Source organism: Balaenoptera acutorostrata, chromosome 3 (assembly GCF_949987535.1).
Source record: "Balaenoptera acutorostrata chromosome 3, mBalAcu1.1, whole genome shotgun sequence".
Lineage (NCBI taxonomy): Eukaryota > Metazoa > Chordata > Mammalia > Artiodactyla > Balaenopteridae > Balaenoptera > Balaenoptera acutorostrata.
The window spans coordinates 178,606,406-178,628,948 of NC_080066.1; the positions used below are offsets into that span (position 1 = coordinate 178,606,406).

The 22,543-nt window shown below is 44.7% G+C and overlaps 1 protein-coding gene across 4 annotated transcripts in view; it reads left to right on the forward strand.

Moving 5' to 3' along the window:
- Positions 1–22,543, forward strand: part of EVL (Enah/Vasp-like) — a 159,766-nt gene that overhangs the window by 37,885 nt on the left and 99,338 nt on the right. For 2 of the 4 annotated variants that reach the window (XM_057543677.1, XM_057543681.1), the window contains exon 1: positions 1,051–1,265. The exons of 1 other annotated variant lie outside the window; for it this stretch is intronic. In XM_057543677.1, coding sequence (XP_057399660.1) covers positions 1,243–1,265 — 23 coding nt within the window. In that variant the 5' untranslated portion in view covers positions 1,051–1,242. Of the gene's footprint in view, positions 1–1,048; positions 1,266–22,543 lie in introns of those variants that run through there. One more of the 4 variants, XM_057543680.1, reaches the window with a different exon arrangement.

Sequence of the window (22,543 nt, forward strand, 5' to 3'; positions counted from 1 at the left end):
GTTTTTACTTAATCCCGTGACCACCGAGGAACTAAGGGTTAAAATAGGCGGACATCAAAATCAGACTAAGAAAAATTGTTCTGGCAGATTGTTAGAGAAGGGACAGAACAAGGAAGACCAGTTACTAATACGAGAGACTAAGAGGGAAGTGCTGGAGGCGAGAGCTGAGGCAGTGGGTCTGGGAGTGGGGAAGGGTCGGATTCAAAGAAACCTTCCTGGGGTAGAATCAGAGTTAGTGACCGGCGTGAGGGAGAGAGGAAAAGTCAAGAGTGACTCACAGGTTTTTATTTGAGATCCGCCTCCCTTATTTTATAAAGATTTGCGATCCAGATGCTGACAGCTCTCCTTAATGGCAACTTTCAGAGCACAGCCTCAGCGCCCTTGCCAAATCTCGCCAGCTCGGGCTTTACAAACAGGCAAACATTCCTCTTTTTTTGGCTGACGTCTCGTTTCCTTTTTCTTAACTTCTGTTCTGAAATTGTTACAGCAGTTTTTGTACTTCAAGGAATTGGAGCCCGGTACATAATAAGATACTCAATAAATGAATAATCAGATAAATGAGGTCACGCATCCTGGTTGACCTACAAGGTGATGCTGTTCGTGGTAAAGTGCTGGGCATGAAGCGTGAATTCTGTCATTCCAGAGCAGCTTGTGCATTTGTGCTAAAATAATGTTTGATAGTGGAAGGGTAAAATACAGAATTCTGAAGAATTTCTGGTAACACGCAGCCCGGTGTCGGGCTCCTCTGCATTCGCTGCCCACGGCGGTCATCGTACCTGACCCTGAGCACAGCGGTGGCCGCGGGGGGGTGAGGTGACCCGGCAGAGCGCGGGGGAACAGATTGCGCTCTCGTGCCTGTATGCTCTTGCCCCCCACCCCATCCGCCGTACGGTTCGGTGGGGGCGTGTGTTGTGTGATTTCCCCAGGATCCCAGGCGTGCCTGGGGTTCCTCTTCTTGCCCGGGACTGACCCAGCTCCCAGCGTGCAGCCTCGGCATTCGCTGCGTTAATCAGACTCGCTGGAATGATCACGTGGTCCTCTAGCTGCTGCTCGTCAGCAGCTGGCTGAGCTGGAGGCTGCAGGCCCGTCTGCAGAAAGCCTTCTACTTCAGAATGTGGGGGGTTGGGGGGTGCAGACCCCGCCTCTTTCTTCTGCACTTCGCACCATCTGACTGACTAAATGGTTGTCCTCCCAACCAGGAAGGCTACCAGGCAATATAAGGAGATTGTCTCTGACTAGGTCATGTTTGCATTTGAAGAATTCAGGTATGTTCTGGGTTTTCTACATCAGTCTGCCGCTGGGTTTTTGTTCTCGCTAGGTTTTTGCTGTGTAATGACAGCTTAGGCTCTGGCTGGTTCTCACAAAAGAAGGGTTCTTTTCTGTGGCGGGGTTTCTCCCGGTCACAGGGGTGGGAGGCGCGGAGGTGGTACCGGTCCAGGCTGTTTACTGCAGGACAGATGCAGCGTGGGTAATTGGTTTGATGGTGTGTGAATGTGCCGAGGACCCCACCTTGTGCCTCATCTGAGCTGTGCTGTTGCTGGTGTAGAGGTATGAATACAGAATAGGGACTGCTTATCCAGAAGGAGTCTCTTGCTGCCTTTTGTTTTTCTTCCTTTGTCAAACTCATGGAGCCTGACTGCTCTTTTAAAAAACGCTAATTGTAGCGGTGAAGGCGAAAATCCTGCAAGTCTGTCTGCTTAGTCAAGATTTGATCTTGGCTCTGATTTTGCTCGTTGTGAATAGTGATCTCGCGGCTGGGCAGTTTTCTGGGAAGTACCCTCATGATGTTTTGTTAACAGGGTCCTTCTTTGCTTTCGTCAGCTTTTCAGCTGCTGTAATTATTAATGCTCCAGATTAGAGTCTTTTGTGAATCTTACGCCTTCTCTTTCCTCCATCTCTCCTCCCTGGGTATGAATGTGGGGAGGGGTGCTCCAGAAGAGATAGTCTCTAAGAAATGAAAATAAAGGAGGTGGGATGGGAGGGTTACCGGCTCATTCTTGTGCAGGTCTCCCCCTCTTCGGAGCATACGGAAGACAGTGTGTCTGTTTCAAACCTCTGACAGCTTCTCATTTCTCAGATGGAATTTCTGTGTATTTTAGAACTGAACGTAAATACCATATTGATGGGCGAAGAAGTGATTGTGTGGGAACCTCCACAGGCCTTTTTCATTCCCTCCAAATGTTGCTGCAGTAGACATTAAAATGGTAATAGAATTAACCACCTTTCATTACTTGTAAGAGGAAACTAGAGACCTTTTGATCAAAATCAAGGGAGAGGATGAGAGCATTATCAGCTTTCCACAAAGAAAAGCAGGGCCACGGAGGTTGTTCCCTCCCTTTCTATAAACTTGGGGCTTTGGATCCAGGAAGTTATCCTTTGTTTAAGAGCGTGCCTCTGCATTATTTCTAATGGACTGGGTTTGTGAAAAGAACATTCTTTCCACGTGGCAACATGCTCTGATGACATGGGGTGACACCGTGACCAGAACTTACAGTTTTATGATAGCTCCATTAGATAACTAACAAGAATTTATTTAATGCCTGGCATGTAACCGTAGATAGGTCCTTAGGGAATGAATCGTAAGTCCTGGGTTCTAATCCGAGTTTCAAAATTGGCTTTCCTGATCCTTGTGAGAGTTACGGAAGAGCTTTGTAAATCGTAGAAAGTAGTACAGTGGTGAGGCTCATATTTTATTGCTAGCATTCGTTTGAGATGGAGTAAGTCTTGGCTTCTGCCTTGAACAAGCTTGGAGCCTTTCGTTGCATTTTGTAGTCAGTGGGGAGGGATGCGTATCAACAAACCCACTCCCACCGTGGCGGCTCCTAGTTCAGGAGCCAAGAGCTGGGTCTGATGAGGCGGAAGGGGGTTGAGTTAAAGGCCACTGCTCTGCTGAGCTGAGAAAGTGGGAAAGTAGAGCAGAAAGGGGAAGTCTGTTACCCTTCAAGTTTCTGCCTAAGCTGGCCCTGAAGAATTTTGCTGAGTATGATTGCATTTTATGACGGCTGCACAGGGCCAGACAGGTGGCTTTCTTCTTTAGTCATGGGGCTTATGCGCATGGGGGCCAGGGGATTGTGGTGGGGCAGCACGGCGCTCGAGAGGAGCTTAGCTTTTTAGTTTAGGTCAGGTTGGTCCTCAAGCTATAGCAGCAGAATCACCTGGAGGGCTCATGAAAACCCACCCCCAGAGTTTCAGATCTAGCAGGTCTGGGATGGGGCTTCAGGATCTGTGTGTCCGATAAGTTCCCAGGTTTTGTGATGCTGCAGTTCTGGGGACCAGACTTTGAGAACCATTGGCTTGGGGAAAGCAGACGTTGTCATTGTTGTCGTTGAGGTGGGAAGTCTGAGGCAGAGGCAAGGAGGGAGGTACAGGGAGGAGCCAGAAGCAGCAGTTCAGGTACGGGCAGGTGGGCCAAGGCGGGGGTGGAGGTGTGAGGGGGGCACGCTCCTGGGGCGGCGGTGGAAGGGATGCTGGGGCGAGAGCAAGGGAACTTGCTTTATAAGCCTCGTTCTGCTGTGTGCTCCTTTGTGGGCTTGGCCAGCCTATTCATCATTCTTAAGTCTCAATTTTCTCAGCTGAAAATGGGGATAGTTGTTCTTGCCAAGAAAGTCTATAATACTGTTAGAATTAAATGAGATAACATAAACTTACTTTATAAATTATAACACTCTTTCCACATGAGAATAAAGGGAGGAGAGGACCCTGGGGGGTCTCCATCAGGTTATCTGTGGACACAGCCCTCCGTACACACACCCAACTCCAAGAGCGCAAGGGCCACCACGTTCATTTTAAAAGGAAGTCTGATTGACAGACACGTTTACCTGCCGTTACTCCCTATTGGACTCTGAGTTCCAATGTGGTCTGTCAATCCTGTCTGTTTTTAACGTTTGTTTCCTTAGTGCCGAAAACCGCTTGACACACAGTAAGGCCTTAGTAAGTGGCGGACGCAGTTCATTTTCACGAGGACTTAGTAAGGAAGAAAAAGCAAGCAAGCGCTCTGGCTTAGCTCGGCGCAGGCCTGGGACGATGCCATGGTGCCCTCTGAGTGTGCTGGTCCAGAAGAGCACGTCGAAAAGCTGACATCTGACCTCCTGAGAAAAATGTGAAGTTCCTCAGCACACCCCCGTTGCAGGAGTGCCAGAGAACTCCGACCACATTTCATAAGGAATCTCCGCGATGCTGTCACTCTAGAATGGGCTGCTGATGGTCATGACTCGCGGGGGCTCGGGGCCCGAGCCTAGAGAGCTGCAGGGTCCCGAGAGCTTGAGAGGCCGGGCCAGCATTTTCCAGCTGGTTAGGGGGTTTCTGCCTTCCACTGATTGCGAGACTGTGTTGTCCTAACACCAGGCCAGCTGTTCTAGCTGGCTGTGCTAGGAGACACACTGCATTTGTGTTTTTGCTTTAAAAAAAAAAAAAACTTCTTAGGCGAGATGTGTGCTGAACTGATAGTTTAAGTCAACATTTACCTGTTACTGCACACCACAGAGGCTGTCCTCTGAGCCCTGCTGGAGACAGCTTTGTGGAATACTGTCTAGTTTTTCTTCCACCTCTAGACCCAGAATAATGACTGCATCCCCTTACCGACCCTGGAATAAAGAGTTTGAAATGTGATTTTCGGCTTCATAATCCCTCAAGTGAGAATGGAACCCAAATCAGAAACCGCTGTTTCTCAGAATTCCTGCCACTTACTCTGATTTATTTCCAGAAGGAATGTGGCATACCAATTCCAGGATTTAAAATCCACAATTGGAATGTGTCCATCACATAAAAATGGGAAGTTACTACTTTGGGTCTGTTTTGTTTTATTTTACTCTTAAGTAAAACATTATTATGGAAGGATTGGATTCAAATTCAAACTGGCTCTTTATTAATTTAAATTTATGTCTAGTCTTGGGAAGTGTTAGCACTTTTCTTGCCCTTTCCCTGGAGTATTGAAACGAGTTAAAATGAGTGGCATCAGGGAAGACCTGAAGTTCGCAAACGAGGAGAGCGCCACCACCCCGTTCGAGGGTCCAGAGCCCAAGCCAACTTAGTTCCTCTCGTTTCCCAGGGTCCTGTAATCCCTTGAAGAAACAGATATTTAGGTACAGTGACTTTCACACTGTGGTGATGAAATAAATCTCAGATCAACAGGAGATGGAAACTGGGCTGGGCAGGGAAAGGGAAGGTACAGAAACTTGATCACTGAGTACCTACTATGTACCAGACACTGCTAGCTGCTTTGCCCCTGGTCACTTTAACCCACATAAAAATGAAAACAGAGACTCAGAGACATGGGACTGTCCCAAAACCTCCACTCCATAAATAATGTTAAGTGAGTGAAGGAAATGAGAACAGAGGCTCAAAGGGGTGAGGTAATTTCCCTGAAGTCACCCAGCAGTTATGGGGATCTGGTCAATTTCAGTTCAGTCCTTTTTTCTCTGATACTCTGGGCCCAGAATGCCATCCTATGAATTGACCCTTGTGTCTTCCAGCCAGCACAGCCTTTCTGAGTCTCTCCTCTGGGCCCAGAGCCTGTTGTAGCTCCAGGCACTTGGCTCACCTCCCTGACTGTGGGAAAAGCCCGGGAATAGAAGAGGAATATTCTGCCCCCAAGGGTAGAATAGACTGACCCCTCCTCCTGGCTCCCACGGCTCCTAGTGATGTAGCTATGCATCAACAGTGCTTACTGTAGTGCAATTGTATAACAATCAGTTTCTTTCACATCCTTCTACCCTACTAAAGTGTGAGCTCTTGGAGGCCAGGAGGCATATCTTAGTCATCTTACCTCACTACCAGCTATTAGCCTAGTGTCAGCTCTAGGAGGGATTAGTAAATGTCTGACTATTAAATGTCTACACTGCTGATACTGTGGGCATTAGGATAACTTTAACTGAGTAAGCCACAGTCCCTAACTGTGGGGAGCTTACAGTCACGCTGTCCGGTCCCCCAGGGCTATTAGTATGCACAGCCACGCGGGTCTTTAGTAGGGGGTGGTAGGGGCACCTGGTTGGAGTACATGGGCGGAGGGTGGAGGGTTGAGGGAGAGAAAAGTAGAGCAGCAGAGAGGGAAGGACAGACAAGTTTCGTTGACTTGACAGTTTCGCCGAGTGTTTGTCTAGCCACAAGCAAAAGTTATTTTGCAAAACAGATAATTTAGCTGTAGGATGGCAACACAGATATATTTTAAAATACCAGTCTGTTCTCCGTTATTAAGTAAGTGTTACAGTTGTTGAGTTTCACTCAAAGTGAAGCAGTGTTGTGGAACCAGACTCCCCTGCAGTTCATACAATGTAAATTTAAAAGCTGGGACCTTGCGGAAGTCACTTTATCTCTCTTTACCTCACTTAGAGGAAAAGGGCTACTTTGAGGTAACATATAGGAAAGAAGTGTATAAATTATAAAACTTCACTATAAATGTTTGCGTTTTATATTTTGGAATCAGTTAATAGTTAACCGGTTCAGGTGCTGCTTTATAAAACAATTTTTGTTTCCATCTCCCATTTCTCTTTGCTTAGCATTCTGGTCTCTTATATAGAAAACAACAAAGCAAAACTGAACTAAGAGGAAAGAATTTTAACTGAACTCATTACCTAGAGGAATAAGCCCCGGAATAGGACACCAGCTTGGGTCTGTGTAACTCTTGCTAGTTACTTAGGATGGTTGCAGAAGAGTCTCCCAACTGTGTAGGTGTGTCCTTTTGGAGGGGGGAGAGCCTTTTTGCTATTAGGATAGCCGTTCATCCAACAAACCACTTCCCGAACATCAGTAGAAAATGCAAATATATGCCATCCTTGGTCCTGCCCTCAGGGAATTACTGTCCCGAGAAGGTGCTGAACCAACACCGAAAGCATGGCGTGGGGGTGGCCAAAGACAAAAGGAACACAGGGAAAACCAGGAGAAGTTCCATAGGGCTCCAGATAAGGTGCCTGGGCAGGGAGGAGGGTCTGGTTTTGCTGTTGTGGAAGTTAGGGAGACTTGTGGGGCGGGCCGGGCTGTCTCTTGGAGCGAGTCTTAGAGAAGCATAGGGTTTGGGTGCGTGAGAATAAAGGGAAGGGCTGTTGGCAGCAGTGCAGGAGCTGAGGCCCGGGAGGGAGCCGGGAGCCAGGGGCCGTGTGCTCTTAGCCATATTTTGGCTGGTAAAACCTGAGGAGAAGGGACTTTTTCTCACTCTTTTCAGGGTAACCCAACCTGGTTGTCTTTTCCTCATGAGGGTCACTTCTCTCTGCCCTGAAGGTCACTGTTTTGCGGAGGTAGACATTTTTCACCTTTAGGGAATGTGTAGTATTTGTGGGAAACGCATGTTTTGCAGTGCTGGCTTGTTACTTCGCACAAGTTACCTAAGTTCTTTGTGGTTTAGTCTGCTTGTCTGTAAGATGGGGGTATTACCTACCTCCCAGAGCTACTGTGTTGATTAAATGAGATTACTTATATAAAGCATCTGGCAGGGTTTCTGGCACTTAGTAGATACTCAATAAATTAATTCCTTTAATTTACCTTAAGCAGCAGAGCATTTAATTCAGACCCTCATCCTGGATTAGAAATTACATAGGAGCCAGGAAGGAGACCTGACACACTCTTAAGGATGGGGAGCACATCTGATCTCCCCGTTTCCTTGGCATTCAGACTCAGAATGCCAGCAATCAGTCCGTGGAAGATAATCCTGTTTGCTGCTGAAATGTTTATGACATGGTGAACTGACTGTGGTGTGACTAATCAGCTGAGAGGCTGGATCTCGGCTTGGTTGGCACACAGATTCATTGGGCTGAGAGATTAATTAAGTTCCCTGAAGTTGACATAACTGGGACTCTGCCGCTTTCTGGCTAATCGTGATAACATAGCCAGAGCCCACCGTCACGCGTCAACATTGTCCCAGCGCCTCCCTGGTTAGTCCGCAGCCCCGTTACTCATTGTTCTGTGTTCCTCCGGGTCATATCTCTTTATCTCCAGAGACTGACATGAGCAGTAGATGCCTGTTGAACTGACATGGGCCGCACTGGACCGGTTCGGTGTGTGAGCTCTCCTTTGGGGGAAGCAGAGTGAATTACGGGTGGGAACTCTGTGGAGAGCACCATTCCAACCAGCAGGAGCTGCTGTGCGTGTGGTGTAGCACATCCTGCGGTAGCTCTGCCGGGCCTCAGGAGAAGCCACGGAAGACCTCGACTTGGGGGTCCCCCGTAATGGCTCCCTGCTGGGAGGGTGCACTGAAACCTGGCACAGGTGCCCAGGTCGCACCTCAAACCTACCGACTCCAGGTATTCGGAGGTGGAGTCCAGGCGTGTCCATTTTTTTTCAAGGCTCCACTGATGACACACCTCCCTGGTTGGAGTTTGTGGGGAGAACCTGAGCTTGGGAACCTGAAAACCCTAGGTTCTAATGATACTGTGTTACCTTAGATACGCCACTTAACTTCACTGGGATGTAGTTGGCCCACCTGGAAAATACAAATAATAATTTATGTGGTTCAGAGAGAACAAGATGACGGCCACGCGGGAGCGTGGGAAAGTCAGGAGCCCTGGATAATGAAAGGCGCTGTCACACGTGCTTTCAAGTTCAGCTGGCGCCTCCTGCGGCAGATTGAACCCAGGTGTGTTGTGTGTGTGGGGCTCGTACAGACACAACACTGGGTCTAGAACTGGTGTGTGGCCTGCTGGTGTGTGGTCTGTTGGGTTTGGTAACTGGTCATGTGGCTCTCAGGAGTTCATCCTGAACCCGGTTACAAGTGAGTGGGATTGTTTTCACTCCAGTCAGCCACTTCAGGGCCTGCCCGATGCCAGGACGGATCTCGCTGTGCATCTTTGAGACTAGCTTGGCCTCCGTCTTCCTCAGCACGAGGGCTGGAGGAGAGAAAAGGCAGCCTGCGTTTATTTTTGGAGGCACTGGAGAAGACTGAAAACTGGGAGCCCTTCCGTCCCTGAGGTCACCCCTATGCCCCTGGAGCACAGGGTCATAGGAAAGAGAACCCGGAGCAGGAAGGTGGGTGTCCCTCCGGGGCTCCCTCCAGGGTATTCAGAAGCTCTGTCCTTCCTGTTTCACTGTGTGCCGTGGGTCAGAAGCTGTGTATTGAGTCAAGATAGAGCCTTCTCAGGAGAGATGGGGAAATGGGTAAAACTATGTGGTTGGATATGCTTTTATGAACAGGACATCAAACAAACTGTATGATTTAAAGAAGTGTTTGTATTCAGTGATGAAGTTCCTTTTCCTGGAGAGAGGATGCTTTCACAGTCAAATGAACCTTGGAGCACTTCCAAAGCCAGAGAGTGAAGACTGTGTATTTTCCTTATTCACCCACTTACTGAAGAGTTGAGGGCATTAGAGATTCCTAAGGTGGAGGAAGGCAGATATGTTTTGCTACAGTTGATGAAACTGTTTGTTTTCCTGGTCTTGGTTGGGGCATTATGATAATCAGGTTCCTGTCGTGATTCGAAGTGTGAATCAGCTCACCCCGCCCTGACTGAAAACTTAAATGCAGCCTGCCTCAAAGAAAGGTGGGCAATGCGGGGAACACGTCCTAGTGTTTGGGGGACGGCCCTTTACCAAGTTGCAGTATAACCGTCCACCGCCAGTCCAGCTCCTCTTTGTCTTCTGCAAATGAAGCCCGCTGTGGCCTGACTGCGTGCGCTCTCTTAAAGCTTAACTCCCAGGAATCTTCCCTCCGCTCTAAAAAACGGATTTAGTCACAGATCTGCACGTGCCACTTTGCTTCCCCGTCTCTAAACTGAAACCACAGAAGACGTTTCAAGAATTCAGCGAGAGGCAGAGTGAAAGGTAAGGAAAGAGTTTATTAGTAAGTATAGGATGCTTGTGAGAGATACAAGCAGGCAGGCAAGGGAGTGCCGCCCCCAGAACTTAGTGGGCTACAGTTTATAATCAAAGGAGAAGTGGGGCGGGGGAGAAGACCACCTTCTTCCTCACTCCTAAGCAGATGTCAGGCTTCCATCATCAGCTCCTCCTCCTTCTCCACGTCAGGCGGGGGAGTTCTCTTGTCCCTACATGGTCAAACTGGGACTGTCATGGCGCAATGGAAATGAGCAAAAAGGCGGCAACATACACTGAAATACAGTAAATCATCTCAGGTTTCAGTATAATGTCACCTTTTCCTTATATTTTCGTTTTTCGTGTGTGTAGAGGAGCATGTCCTAGGAATCATTAACTTACTGACCTCCCTGGGCAGGATGTGGGCCTCATTCCACCATGGTTTTATTGTTTTGGGGGGCATGTCTCATGCTTCTGTTGCACGGTTTTGTTGCTAAGCAAGCCTGTTCGGTTTCCTGGTTAAGCAAACCTGCTTTCTTGACTGATCATTAACTTACAGGATTCGCCCATACCTTTTTCTTTGCTTACGATTCCCTAGTCCAATTAACTATTTAATTACCTACTTTGTCCCTTTACTCTTTTCCTGTCAAAACCATTGTTTTCTTCGCATGAAACCCTTCAAAACCCAGGACTGCACACACTACCTTCCGGAGCCTTTTCTGACCTCTGTCGCCCAAATAAACTTCTCTTTTTTACTGAACTCCCATAGAGCACTCAAGCTGTGTAACACTTAATCTAGTATTTAATGTTTCTTCGTCTTATTTTCCTGACTAGATTGAGGCACGCTTGAAGGCAGAAGCAGTGTTCAATGCATCTTCATCCCGTCTGTCACACTTGAGCAGAGCTGGGTGAGGCCTGGCTTCTCAGCACTTTTTATTTACTCATTTTTATTACTTATTTAAAACCTTCTGCCATATGCCAGTCGTTGTTACAGGCCCTAGAAGGGGAAACGGCAGGAAAAAGGACAATTTGCTGCCTCTCTGACGTCTGTTCATTACTGAGCATGAAGGCGTGATTGGGGTTTTGAGAGAGGTACCGAGTGGAGAGCAGGACCTGCTGTGCACGGGCCGGGTGTGTCCGGGCAGTAGAGCAGCAGGAAGGCCTGAGAGGGGCCAGGTGGTAGGTTTTCAAAGCTGTAGGGACTTACAGAAGGTTTGAGCTAGTAAAAATGCATGTGAAGTTTAAAGAGTCGTTACGTATTTAAATGAAAAGTTTTTCTGGTTCTTCTAGATTCAGATGCAAACAAGATAACACGTGTGCACGTGTACCCACCATATTCCAGGCACTTTTGCTGTCATCTCTAATCTTCCCAACAATCCTATGAGCTAGGCATTATTATTACCATTTTATCTAAGAGGCACCTAAGGTTCAGAGAGGTTAGGTCACTTCCTCAGAGTCACACATCTGCTTAATTGGTAAAGCTGGAAATTGGATCTAGGTCTTCTAACTAAAAAGTCAATGCTTGTTTTTATCATTCTGACCCTAATTTTGTAAAACAGAGTCTGTGAGGCATTCTGGCACTATTTGTTTTATATAATGTTTCATTGGATAAGTGAATATATCACATTTATTGAGCCCTGACTGTGATAATTGTAACCTGCTAAGCACTGTATAGGCATGAACACACGTACTACCGTCCTCATAGGAATCCTGTGAGACAGCTGCTGTTATTGTCATGTCTGTTTCACAACTTGTCCAGCATCACACAGAGCTGGCACTTGAACCCAGGGCCGTCTGACTCTGAGACCTGTGCTTTTGACTGCTGTCTTAGTCATACAAGGGGCTTCATGGGGAACGAAGTTCTGTGGTCAGCTGTTTGAGAAAAATTGCACACCCCATGCCCAGGAGAGTAGCATGAAGGCTCTGAGAAGTCCTGTAGCGGCGGGTGTGTGTATATGTGTGAATTTTGCCCCGAGTTTCCCATGTGTGTTTGATGAAGGAACTTTTATTGCCTAACACTTAATTTTTAGTTTTAACTCTGGAAAATGCTGCTGTAGCAGAAGGAGAATCTGAGCCTGGGAATTAGAAGAGGGGGGAGAAGAGAATATTCAGAGCAAAATACATAAATGGAAGAAGATAATAAATAGAGCCTGTTATTTGAAGTCTCATTTAGGTGTGAGTTCAGGCTTCTGCTCTTACTGGCTGTGTAATTTGGGGCAAATCATTTATTCTTTTTGGGTCTCACTTGCCTTATCTGTAAAACATTGTTGTGAGGAAAAGTGTAATTATGTACGCAAAAGTGCTTTGTTAACAGTAAAACGCGTAGTTTTTTTTTCAGTTGTTATTTGCCAAGTTCATTTAGCGCCCTAGTACCTAACACGGCATCTACTAGCTATTTGAAGCAAGACAATTAAAAGTTGTTCCATGAATGAATTTTGTCTTATGTGTCTCTGAGTTCTGTAGCTGACATGTTACAACTGAAAAATTTTTTTAAATGTTCCTTGAATTTTCTTTCTAAATTGTGTTTTTGCTAGGTTTTATGTTTTTGAAGTTTAATGAAGTCACTCAATTGGAAAATCAAGAACCATGTTTCTGTCATTCACTTTGTTGTACCCCAGTTTGGACTGCCAAGACAGTTTATTTTGTGTGTTTCTGACATGTCCCTGGCAGCAAGAAATTTTTGGACAGTTCCAAATGGTAAATTTCATTCAACAGTGTGCATGTGTTAGCTTTTTTTTCTTTAATAAATTTATTTATTTATCTTTGGCTGCGTTGGGTTTTCGTTGCTGTGCGCGGGCTTTCTCTAGTTGCAGCGAGCGGGGGCTACTCTTCGTTGCGCAGACTTCTCATTGCGGTGGCTTCTCTTGTTGCGGAGCACGGGCTCTAGGCGCACGGGCTTCAGTAGTTGTGGCGCGCAGGCTCAGTAGTTGTGGCTCGTGGGCTCTAGAGCGCAGGCTCAGTAGTTGTGGCGCACGGGCTTGGTTGCTCCGCGGCATGTGGGATCTTCCCAGACCAGGGCTCGAACCCGTGTCCCCTGCATTGGCAGGCGGATTCTTAACCACCTCGCCACCATGGAAGCCCTCTTTTTTTTTTTTTTTCACACTGCTCGTTCTCTCAGATGTGCCCATCTGTGGGTTGTTTTTTTTTTTTTAAAGGAATTTCTAATGTATCACCCTCTTGAAGGAATTACTCTTGATGTTTCCGTGATAAAGTCTAGCTCTCTTAAAGGACTGTAAGGAGGAGAAACTTGCTGCGGTTTTGCTTACCAGTACAGATCTTACTGATGGGGAGTGCTAAGATGTCAGGGCATTCATTCTTTGCCCACTTCAAATAAGTCATTTGTTTTTTAGCACCTGGCCAAAGAGGCAGAGATGAGCTTGAGGTTATTTCAATAAGTAAGACGTTGCACAAAGATCAAGAAATTTTTAAAAAGAGAGAGGCAGTCAAAATATCTTTTAGCACACCTCTTTGTTTGCTGGAATAGCATTTATTGCTAGAAAGATACTGTGTTTTGCCCAGCAGCCATTTTGGAGAGGAGGGGTTAAGTAGAGGGGAACTAGCTTTCCGTTCCCTGGTAACTTGACCTGGTCATGCAGTTTGTGTGGGCCTGACACCTCACCGCCACTCTGGGGTGGCACACAACGCAGGCCTGGCCCGGCCAAAACTCAATCCCCTGACTGTGGTGATTGGCTTAGGTGCAGGCATGTCATCTAAGAGTCCTCCATGAGACCCCTGATGGGCTAGAGCTATCAGGAAAGATGCCGGTTTTCTCTGTCAGGATCATGAAAGCCTCAAGTCATTGGTAACCTTCTTTCCCACCATGTGGGGAAAGATGGTCTGCTAATGAAGCCAGAGAGAGAAGTAGGGTTTAGCAAAGGCCAAAGAAACTGAATTCTCCCGGCATTGCTGAGCTTGTGTGTCCCGCTTTCTGCCCTGCTTAATCCAGGCTTATTCATGAGTCCACTTTTTTGTACTGTATGAACTAATAAATTCCATTTTTTCCCATTAGTATCTGTCACTTACAACCTAAAGAATCCCAAATAATACAAAACCATGCAAGATAAATAAAAACAGACTAAAAACTGTATCATTTTTACCTCCAGAGGAGATGACTGTCCCAGTAATCTTCAGAATTGTCAGACCACATTTACAGTGTTGTATTCCATCTGGGTGTTTAACAGAGGACTGTGGTCTAGGAAACTGATATGGATGGAATTGTGTCCCCCTGAATTCACAGGTTGAAGCTCTGATCCCCAGTGTGACTGTATTTGGAGATGGGGCCTTTAAGGAGGTACTGAAGGTTAAATGGGGTCGTAAGGGTGGAGCCCTAATCCAATACGACTTGTGTCCATATAAGAAGAGGCAGAGGGCTTCCCTGGTGGTGCAGTGGTTGGGAATCTGCCTGCCAATGCAGGGGACACAGGTTCGTGCCCTGGTCTGGGAAGATCCCACATGCCGCGGAGCAGCTGGGCCCGTGAGCCACAGTTACTGAGCCTGCGCGTCTGGAGCCTGTGCTCTGCAACAAGAGAGGCCGCGATAGTGAGAGGCCCACGCACCGCGATGAAGAGTGGCCCCCACTTGCCACAACTAGAGAAAGCCCTCGCACAGAAACGAAGACCCAACACAGCCATAAATAAATAAATAAAATTTTTAAAAAAAGAGGCAGAGTCACCAGGAGAGCTCGCACGCAGAGGAAGGCTGTGTGAGGACACAAGGAAAGGCGACATCTATTGTACAAGTCAGGTGAGAGACCTCTAGAGAAACCAACGTTGCTGACACCTTGATTTGGACTTGCAGCCTCCAGAACTGCGAGAAAGTGGATTGCTGCTCCTAAGCTCCCACTCTGAGGTATTTCGTTACAGCCACCCAAGTTGACTAATACAGGCTCATTCATTCATTCATTCATTCATTTCTTTTTTTTTAGGTTGTTTTTTTTTTTTAACATCTTTTTTGGAGTATAATTGCTTTACAGTAGTGTGTTACCTGATTCATTGCTATACATATACATATATCCTGATATCTCCTCCGCCTTGCGTCTCTCTCCTACCCTCCCTATCCCACCCCTCTAGGAGGTCACAAAGCACTGAGCTGATCTCCCTGGGCTATGCGGCTGCTTCCCGTTAGCTATCTATTTTACATTTGGTAGTGTATATATGTCCATGCCACTCTCTCACTACGTCCCAGCTTACCCTTCCCCCTCCCCGTGTCCTCAAGTCCATTCTCTATGTCTGCATCTTTATTCCTGTCCTGCCCCTAGGTTCTGCAGAACCATTTTTTTTTTTTAGATTCCATATATATGTGTTAGCATATGGTATTTATTTTTCTCTTTCTGAATTACTTCACTCTGTATGACAGTCTCCAGTTCCATCTACCTCACTACAAATAACTCAATTTCTTTTTATGGCTGAGTAATATTCCATTGTGTATATGTGCCACATCTTCTTTATCCATTCATCTGTCAATGGACATTTAGGTTGCTTCCATGTCCTGGCTATTGTAAATAGAGCTGCAGTGAACATTGTGGTACATGACTCTTTTTGAATTATGGTTCTCTCAGGGTATATGCCCCGTAGTGGGATTGCTGGGTCGTATGGTAGCTCTATTTTTACTTTTTTAAGGAACCTCCATACTGTTCTCCATAGTGGCTGTATCAATTTACATTCCCACCAACAGTGCAAGAGGGTTCCCTTTTCTCCACACCCTCTCCAGCATTTATTGTTTGTAGATTTTTTGATGGCCATTCTGACTGGTGTGAGGTGATACCTCATTGTAGTTTTGATTTGCATTTCTCTAATGATTAGTGATGTTGGGCATCCTTTCATGTGTTTGTTGACAATCTGTATATCTTCTTTGGAGAAATGTCTCCTTAGATCTTCTGCCCATTTTTGGATTGGGTTGTTTGTTTTTTTGATATTGAGCTGCTTGAAAATTTTGGAGATGAATCGTTTGTCAGTTGCTTCATTTGCAAATATTTTCTCCCATTCTGAGGGTTGTCTTTTCGTCTTGTTTATGGTTTCCTTTGCTGTGCAAAAGCTTTTAAGTTTCATTAGGTCCCATTTGTTTATTTTTGTTTTTATTTCCATTTCTCTAGGAGGTGGGTCAAAAAGGATCTTGCTGTGATTTTTGGCATAGAGTGTTCTGCCTATGTTTTCCTCTAAGAGTTTTATAGTGTCTGGCCTTACATTTAGGTCTTTAATCCATTTTGAGTTTATTTTTGTGTATGGTATTAGGGAGTGTTCTAATTTCATTCTCTTACATATAGCTGTCCAGGTTTCCCAGCACCACTTATTGAAGGGGCTGTCTTTTCTCCATTGTATATTCTTGCCTCCTTTATCAAAAATAAGGTGACCATATGTGCGTGGGTTTATCTCTGGACTTTCTATCCTGTTCCATTGATCTATATTTCTGTTTTTGTGCCTGTACCATACTGTCTTGATTACTGTAGCTTTGTAGTATAGTCTGAAGTCCAGGAGCCTTATTCCTCCAGCTCCGTTTTTCATTCTCAAGATTGCTTTGGCTGTTCAGGGTCTTTTGTGTTTCCATGCAAATTGTGAAATTTTTTGCTCTAGTTCTGTGAAAAATGCCATTGGTAGTTTGATAGGGATTGCATTGAATCTGTAGATTGCTTTGGGTAGTATAGTCATTTTCACAATGTTGATTCTTCCAATCCAAGAACATGGTATATCTCTCCATCTGTTTGTATCATCTTTAATTTCTCTCATCGGTGTCTCATAGTTTTCTGCATACAGGTCTTTTGTCTCCTTAGGTAGGTTTATTCCTAGGTATTTTATTCTTTTAGTTGCAATGGTAAATGGGAGTGTTTCCTTAAGTTCTCTTTCAGATTTTTCATCATTAGTGTATAGGAATGCAAGCGTTTTCTGTGCATTAATCTTGTATCCTGCTACTTTACCAAATTCATTGATTAGCTCTAGTAGTTTTCTGGTAGCATCTTTAGGATTCTCTATGTATAGTATCATGTCATCTGCAAACAGTGACAGCTTTACTTCTATTCCTATTTGGATTCCTTTTTCTTCTCTGATTGCTGTGGCTAAAACTTCCAAAACTGTGTTGAATAACAGTTGTGAGAGTGGGCAACCTTGTCTTTGTTCCTGATCTTAGTGGAAATGGTTTCAGTTTTTCACCATTGAGGACGAGGTTGGCTGTGGGTTTGTCATATATGGCCTTTATTATGTTGAGGAAAGTTCCCTCTATGCCTACTTTCTGGAGGGTTTTTATCATAAATGCGTGTTGAATTTTGTCGAAAGCTTTCTCTGCATCTATTGAGATGATCATATGGTTTTTCTCCTTCATTTTGTTAATATGGTTTATCACATTGATTGATTTGCATATATTGAAGAATCCTTGCATTCCAGGGGTAAACCCCACTTGATCATGGTGTATGATCCTTTTAATGTGCTGTTGGATTCTGTTTGCTAGTATTTTGTTGAGGATTTTTGCCTCTATGTTCATCAGTGATAATGGCCTGTAATTTTCTTTCTTTGTGACATCTTTGTCTGGTTTTGGTATCAGGGTGATGGTGGCCTCGTAGAATGAGTTTGGGAGTGTTCCTCCCTCTGCTATATTTTGGAAGAATTTGAGAAGGATAGGTGTTAGCTCTTCTCTAAATGATTGATAGAATTCACCTGTGAAGCCATCTGGTCCTGGGCTTCTGTTTGTTGGAAGATTTTTAATCACAGTCTCAATTTCATTGCTTGTGATTGGTCTGTTTATATTTTCTGTTTCTTCCTGGTTCAGTCTCGGAAGGTTGTGCTTTTCTAAGAAATTGTCCCTTTCTTCCAGGTTGTCCATTTTATTGGCATAGAGTTGGCTTGTAGTAATCTCTCATGATCCTTTGTATTTCTGCAGTGTCAGTTGTTACTTCTCCTTTCTCATTTCTAATTCTATTGATTTGAGTCTTCTCCCTTTTTTTCTTGATGAGTCTGGCTAATGGTTTATCAATTTTGTTTATCTTCTCAAAGGACCAGCTTTTAGTTTTATTGATCTTTGCTATTGTTTCCTTCATTTCTTTTTCATTTATTTCTGATCTGATCTTTATGATTTCTTTCCTTCTGCTAACTTTGGGGTTTTTTTGTTCTTCTTTCTGTATTTGCTTTAGGTTTAATGTTAGGTTCTTTATTTGAGATATTTCTTGTTTCTTGAGGTAGGATTGTATTGCTATAAATTTCCCTCTTAGAACTGCTTTTGCTGCATCCCATAGGTTTTGGGTCATCGTGTTTTCATTGTCATTTGTTTCTAGGTATTTTTTGATTTCCTCTTTGATTTCTTCAGTGATCTCTTGGTTATTAAGTAGTGTATTGTTTAGCCTCCATGTGTTTGTATTTTTTACAGATTTTTTCCTGTGATATCTAGTCTCATAGCCTGTGGTCCGAAAAGATACTTGATTTCAGTTTTCTTAAATTTACCAAGGCTTGATTTGTGACCCAAGATATGATCTATCCTGGAGAATGTTCCATGAGCACTTGAGAAGAAAGTGTATTCTGTTGTTTTTGGATGGAATGTCCTATAAATATCAATCAAGTCCATCTTGTTTAATGTATCGTTTAAAGCTTGTGTTTCCTTACTTATTTTCATTTTGGATGATCTGTCCATTGGTGAAAATGGGGTGTTAAAGTCCCCTACTATGATTGTGTTACTGTCGATTTCCCCTTTTATGGCTGTTAGCATTTGCCTTATGTATTGAGATGCTCCTGTGTTGGGTGCATAAATATTTACAATTGTTATATCTTCTTCTTGGCTCGATCCCTTGATCATTATGTAGTGTTCTTTGTCTCTTGTAATAGTCTTTATTTCAAAGTGTATTTTGTCTGATATGAGAATTGCTACTCCAGCTTTCTTTTGATTTCCATTTGCATGGAATATCTTTTTCCATCCCCTCACTTTCAGTCTGTATGTGTCCCTAGGTCTGAAGTGGGTCTCTTGTAGACAGCATATATACAGGTCTTGTTTTTGTATCTATTCAGGCAGTCTGTGTCTTTTGGTGGGGGCATTTAGTCCATTTACATTTAAGGTAATTGTCAATATGTATGTTCCACTTACCATTTTCTTAATTGTTTTGGGTTTGTTAGTGTAGGTCTTTTCCTTCTCTTGTGTTTCCTGCCTAGAGAAGTTCCTTTAGCATTTGTTGTAAAGCTGGTTTGGTGGTGCTGAATTCTCTTAGCTTTTGCTTGTCTGTAAAGGTTTTAATTTCTCCATCGAATCTGAATGAGATCCTTGCTGGGTAGAGTAATCTTGGTTGTAGGTTTCTCCCTTTCATCACTTTAAATATGCCCTGCCACTCGCTTCTGGCTTGCAGAGTTTCTACTGAAAGATCAGCTGTTGACCTTATGGGGATTCCCTTGTGTGTTATTTGTTGCTTTTCCCTTGCTGCTTTTAATATTTTTTCTTTGTATTTAATTTTTGATAGTTTGATTAGTATGTGTCTTGGTGTGTTTCTCCTTGGATTTTTTCTGTATAGGACTCTCTGCGCTTCCTGGACTTGATTGAATATTTCCTTTCCCATGTTAGGGAAGTTTTCGACTATAATCTCTTCAAATATTTTCTCAGTCGCTTTCTTTTTCTCTTCTTCTTCTGGGACCCCTATAATTCGAATGTTGGTACGTTTAGTATTGTCCCAGAGGTCTGTGAGACTGTCCTCAATTCTTTTCATTCTTTTTTCTTTATTCTGCTCTGCAGTATTTATTTCCACTATTTTATCTTCTAGGTCCCTTATCCATTCTTCTGCCTCAGTTATTCTGCTATTGATTCCTTCTAGAGAATTTTTTATTTCATTTATTGTGGTGTTCATCATTGTTTGTTTGCTCTTTAGTTCTTCTAGGTCCTTGTTAAATGTTTGTTGTATTTTCTTCACTCTATTTCCAAGATTTTGTATATCTTTACTGTCATTACTCTGAATTCTTTTTCAGATAGACTGCCTATTTCCTCTTCATTTGTTTGGTCTGGTGGGTTTTTACCTTGCTCCTTCATCTGCTGCGTATTTCTCTGTCTTCTCATTTTGCTTAACTTACTGTGTTTGGGATCTACTTTTCGCAGGTTGCACGTTCGTAGTTCCCATTGTTTTTGGTGTCTGCCCCTAGTGGCTAAGGTTCGTTCAGTGGGTTGCGTAGGCTTCCTGGTGGAGGGGACTGGTGCCTGTGTTCTGGTAGATGAGGCTGGATCTTGTCTTTCCAGTGGGCAGGACCGCGTCTGGTGGTGTGTTTTGGGGTGTCTGTGACCTTATTATGATTTTAGGCAGCCTCTCTGCTAATGGGTGGGGTTGTGTTCCTGTCTTGCTAGTTGTTTGGCATGGGGTGTCCAGCACTGTAGCTTGCTGGTCATTGGGTGGAGCTGGGTCTTAGCATTGAGATGGAGATCTCTGGGAGAGCTTTCGCCGTTTGAGATTATGTGGAGCCGGGAGGTGTCTGGTGGACCAATGTCCTGAACTTGGCTCTCCCACCTCAGAGGCACAGGCCTGACACCCGGACAGAGCACGAAGACCCTGTCAGCCACATGGCTTTAGGCCAGAGGGCTCTGGGGTCAAGATTGCCAAATTCAAAACTCAGTTTGGCCTTCTCTGGCTCTGTGGTCTCAGGTGAATTTCATCATCCACTGGGTCCTAAAATACAGCAACCGTTCCCTGTGACTGCGAAACTAAAGGGCAGGAGTGGTGGACTGAACTCTGAGGGGGAAAAAAAATGCAAGAAAACCCAGAAGATGGACAGCCAGTGTTAGAAACCTGAAGAAGGAAGACTAGGCAGGGTAAAGCTGACGCTGCGCAGCAACGACGGAAGCGGGAGGAGCCCATGTCAGGCTTCTTAAAGTGGAACTTTAAGTAAAGTGAGTAACCTCGGGTACACAGTATAGATAAAAGAACTAGGTTTAAACCACATGCAAGAAAGTTCTAAATAAATGACAACATGAGTCCATCCCTCCACACTAAGGGGGTCCTAAGTAATTTCCTCTCCTGGACTCGTCAGCATCTTAACCCACTCTTTTCCCTTGGCTCGTGTGTCCCGGTGGTGGCTTCAAGCCGGTCCTGGCTGGTGTCTGTCCCTCTGCGTGCTGGCTTCTGGCACATGGACAGCTTGGCCAGCGGCTCAGTACATGGTGATGGTGTTGCTAGCACCTTGCTCCCTCTGCAGTTTCTTACAAGCTTCTTTTGTTTCCCCGCTGTCTCTCTCCTCCCTGTTCTCGTCCGCTGTTATCAGCTGCTGTATTTTTCTCTTGCGAATTTCTCTTTGCTCCTTGTTCATAATCTGCTGTGTGGGGTTACTCCTGCCCTTGCCTCCTCTCCCGCTGGTCCACACGGAGGCTTCACCTTCTCCGCTGTACTTGGGTTACTTCTGTGTCTCACTGTTTTTCCCATGTTTTGACTTCAAGCTTCAGGGCAGAGGGCGGATGGAGTGTGGTTGCACTCTTGCTCCTCAGGAAACTCACCTGAGGACAAAACAAGACAGAACAAAACCAAACCTGACTCCTACACAGCGGATGCACTTCCCTCTCAAGAAGTTAAACCTTTTTATGAATCTTTCTGTGCTTTTGCTTTTACATTTTCCCACCTGCACCAAAGAGTTTATACATCAATCAGTCAGACCTTCCCTGGGCTGTTAGAGAACAAGAAGAAGGGCTTCTCCCAGGCGCTTCTTCGTTTAACCTTTGCTGCCTGTGTGTTTAATTTGTTTGGTCCATAAGTAGCTCTGAGAGCTTTTGTAAAAGTCACTCAACTGTCCTATGTCTCAGTTTCTTCCTCTTTCAAAGGAGTATGACACTGTAAGCGTGGAAGAGCTGACGAATACATAAAATATCACACTAAAAATTTATGGTGCCGTTACTACGTTCATAATATAAGAGTATATAATATGCGGTAATATGTGTTTGTCATCGAATATGAATATGACTGTTATTGACAGTAATGGGCCCCCTTCTGTTGTTCCCTTAATTCCAAGACCAGGAACGCAGTCAGTATTAATTAAAGGAGGAAGTTATGTTTGGTCGCATGGAGAGGGTGCATTTGAAAGGATATTGGACTTGTTTTCAGAACTCCTAGAGGTAAGATGGTGCTCCACCAAGCTCTTAGGTGTAGGGCAAGTCCTTCACACAAGCTTTCATTACCCTGCTTTTAATATGGTGATCGATAACCTCCATGTCTGCCTCACAGAATAGCTTGGATAATTAGATGATATAATGTATCTCAAAGTACTTTATGTTTGCCTCACCCTTTACAGTTTACCAAGGCAGAATGTTGGCAGAGGGAGGGATGGGGCACTGTGCTGTGGTGCCAGGACCGGGGTTCAAGGTGACCTGCCACGTACAAGTTAAGTGGCCTTGAACCACTCCCTGAGCTTCAGTTCTCTCGTATTTAAAATGGAAATAATGATAATCAATGTGAAGAGCCCAGCATGCAGTAGGTGCTCAGTAAACGTCTGTAGAAATAGATTATTATTAGACGTATATCCTGGATGTGACATTTTCACCTGCATATTGCCAAGTGGATTTCATCATGGATTTGGACCCCATAAATAAATTTGTCTGTCTTAGTGTATTTTCCCAGGTATTTTTGCCAAACTGTTTTTTATTTGTGTGGAAATACTAGTATCTGACTTAGAAAATCCTCTCTGAAAGTTTTGGTTTTGAGTTGCAAAGAGTAGAACGATTCTCAGGTGGGAATCAAGCAGTGATAGAGTGAATAGAAGCACAGAATAGTGGCGAGTGTGCCACGTTTTCTAGAGCAGCCCTGACCAATAGAATAGAACGCAAGCCACAAATGGGAGCCATATGCCGCATTTTAAATATTTAATAGCCCTATTAAGTAAGA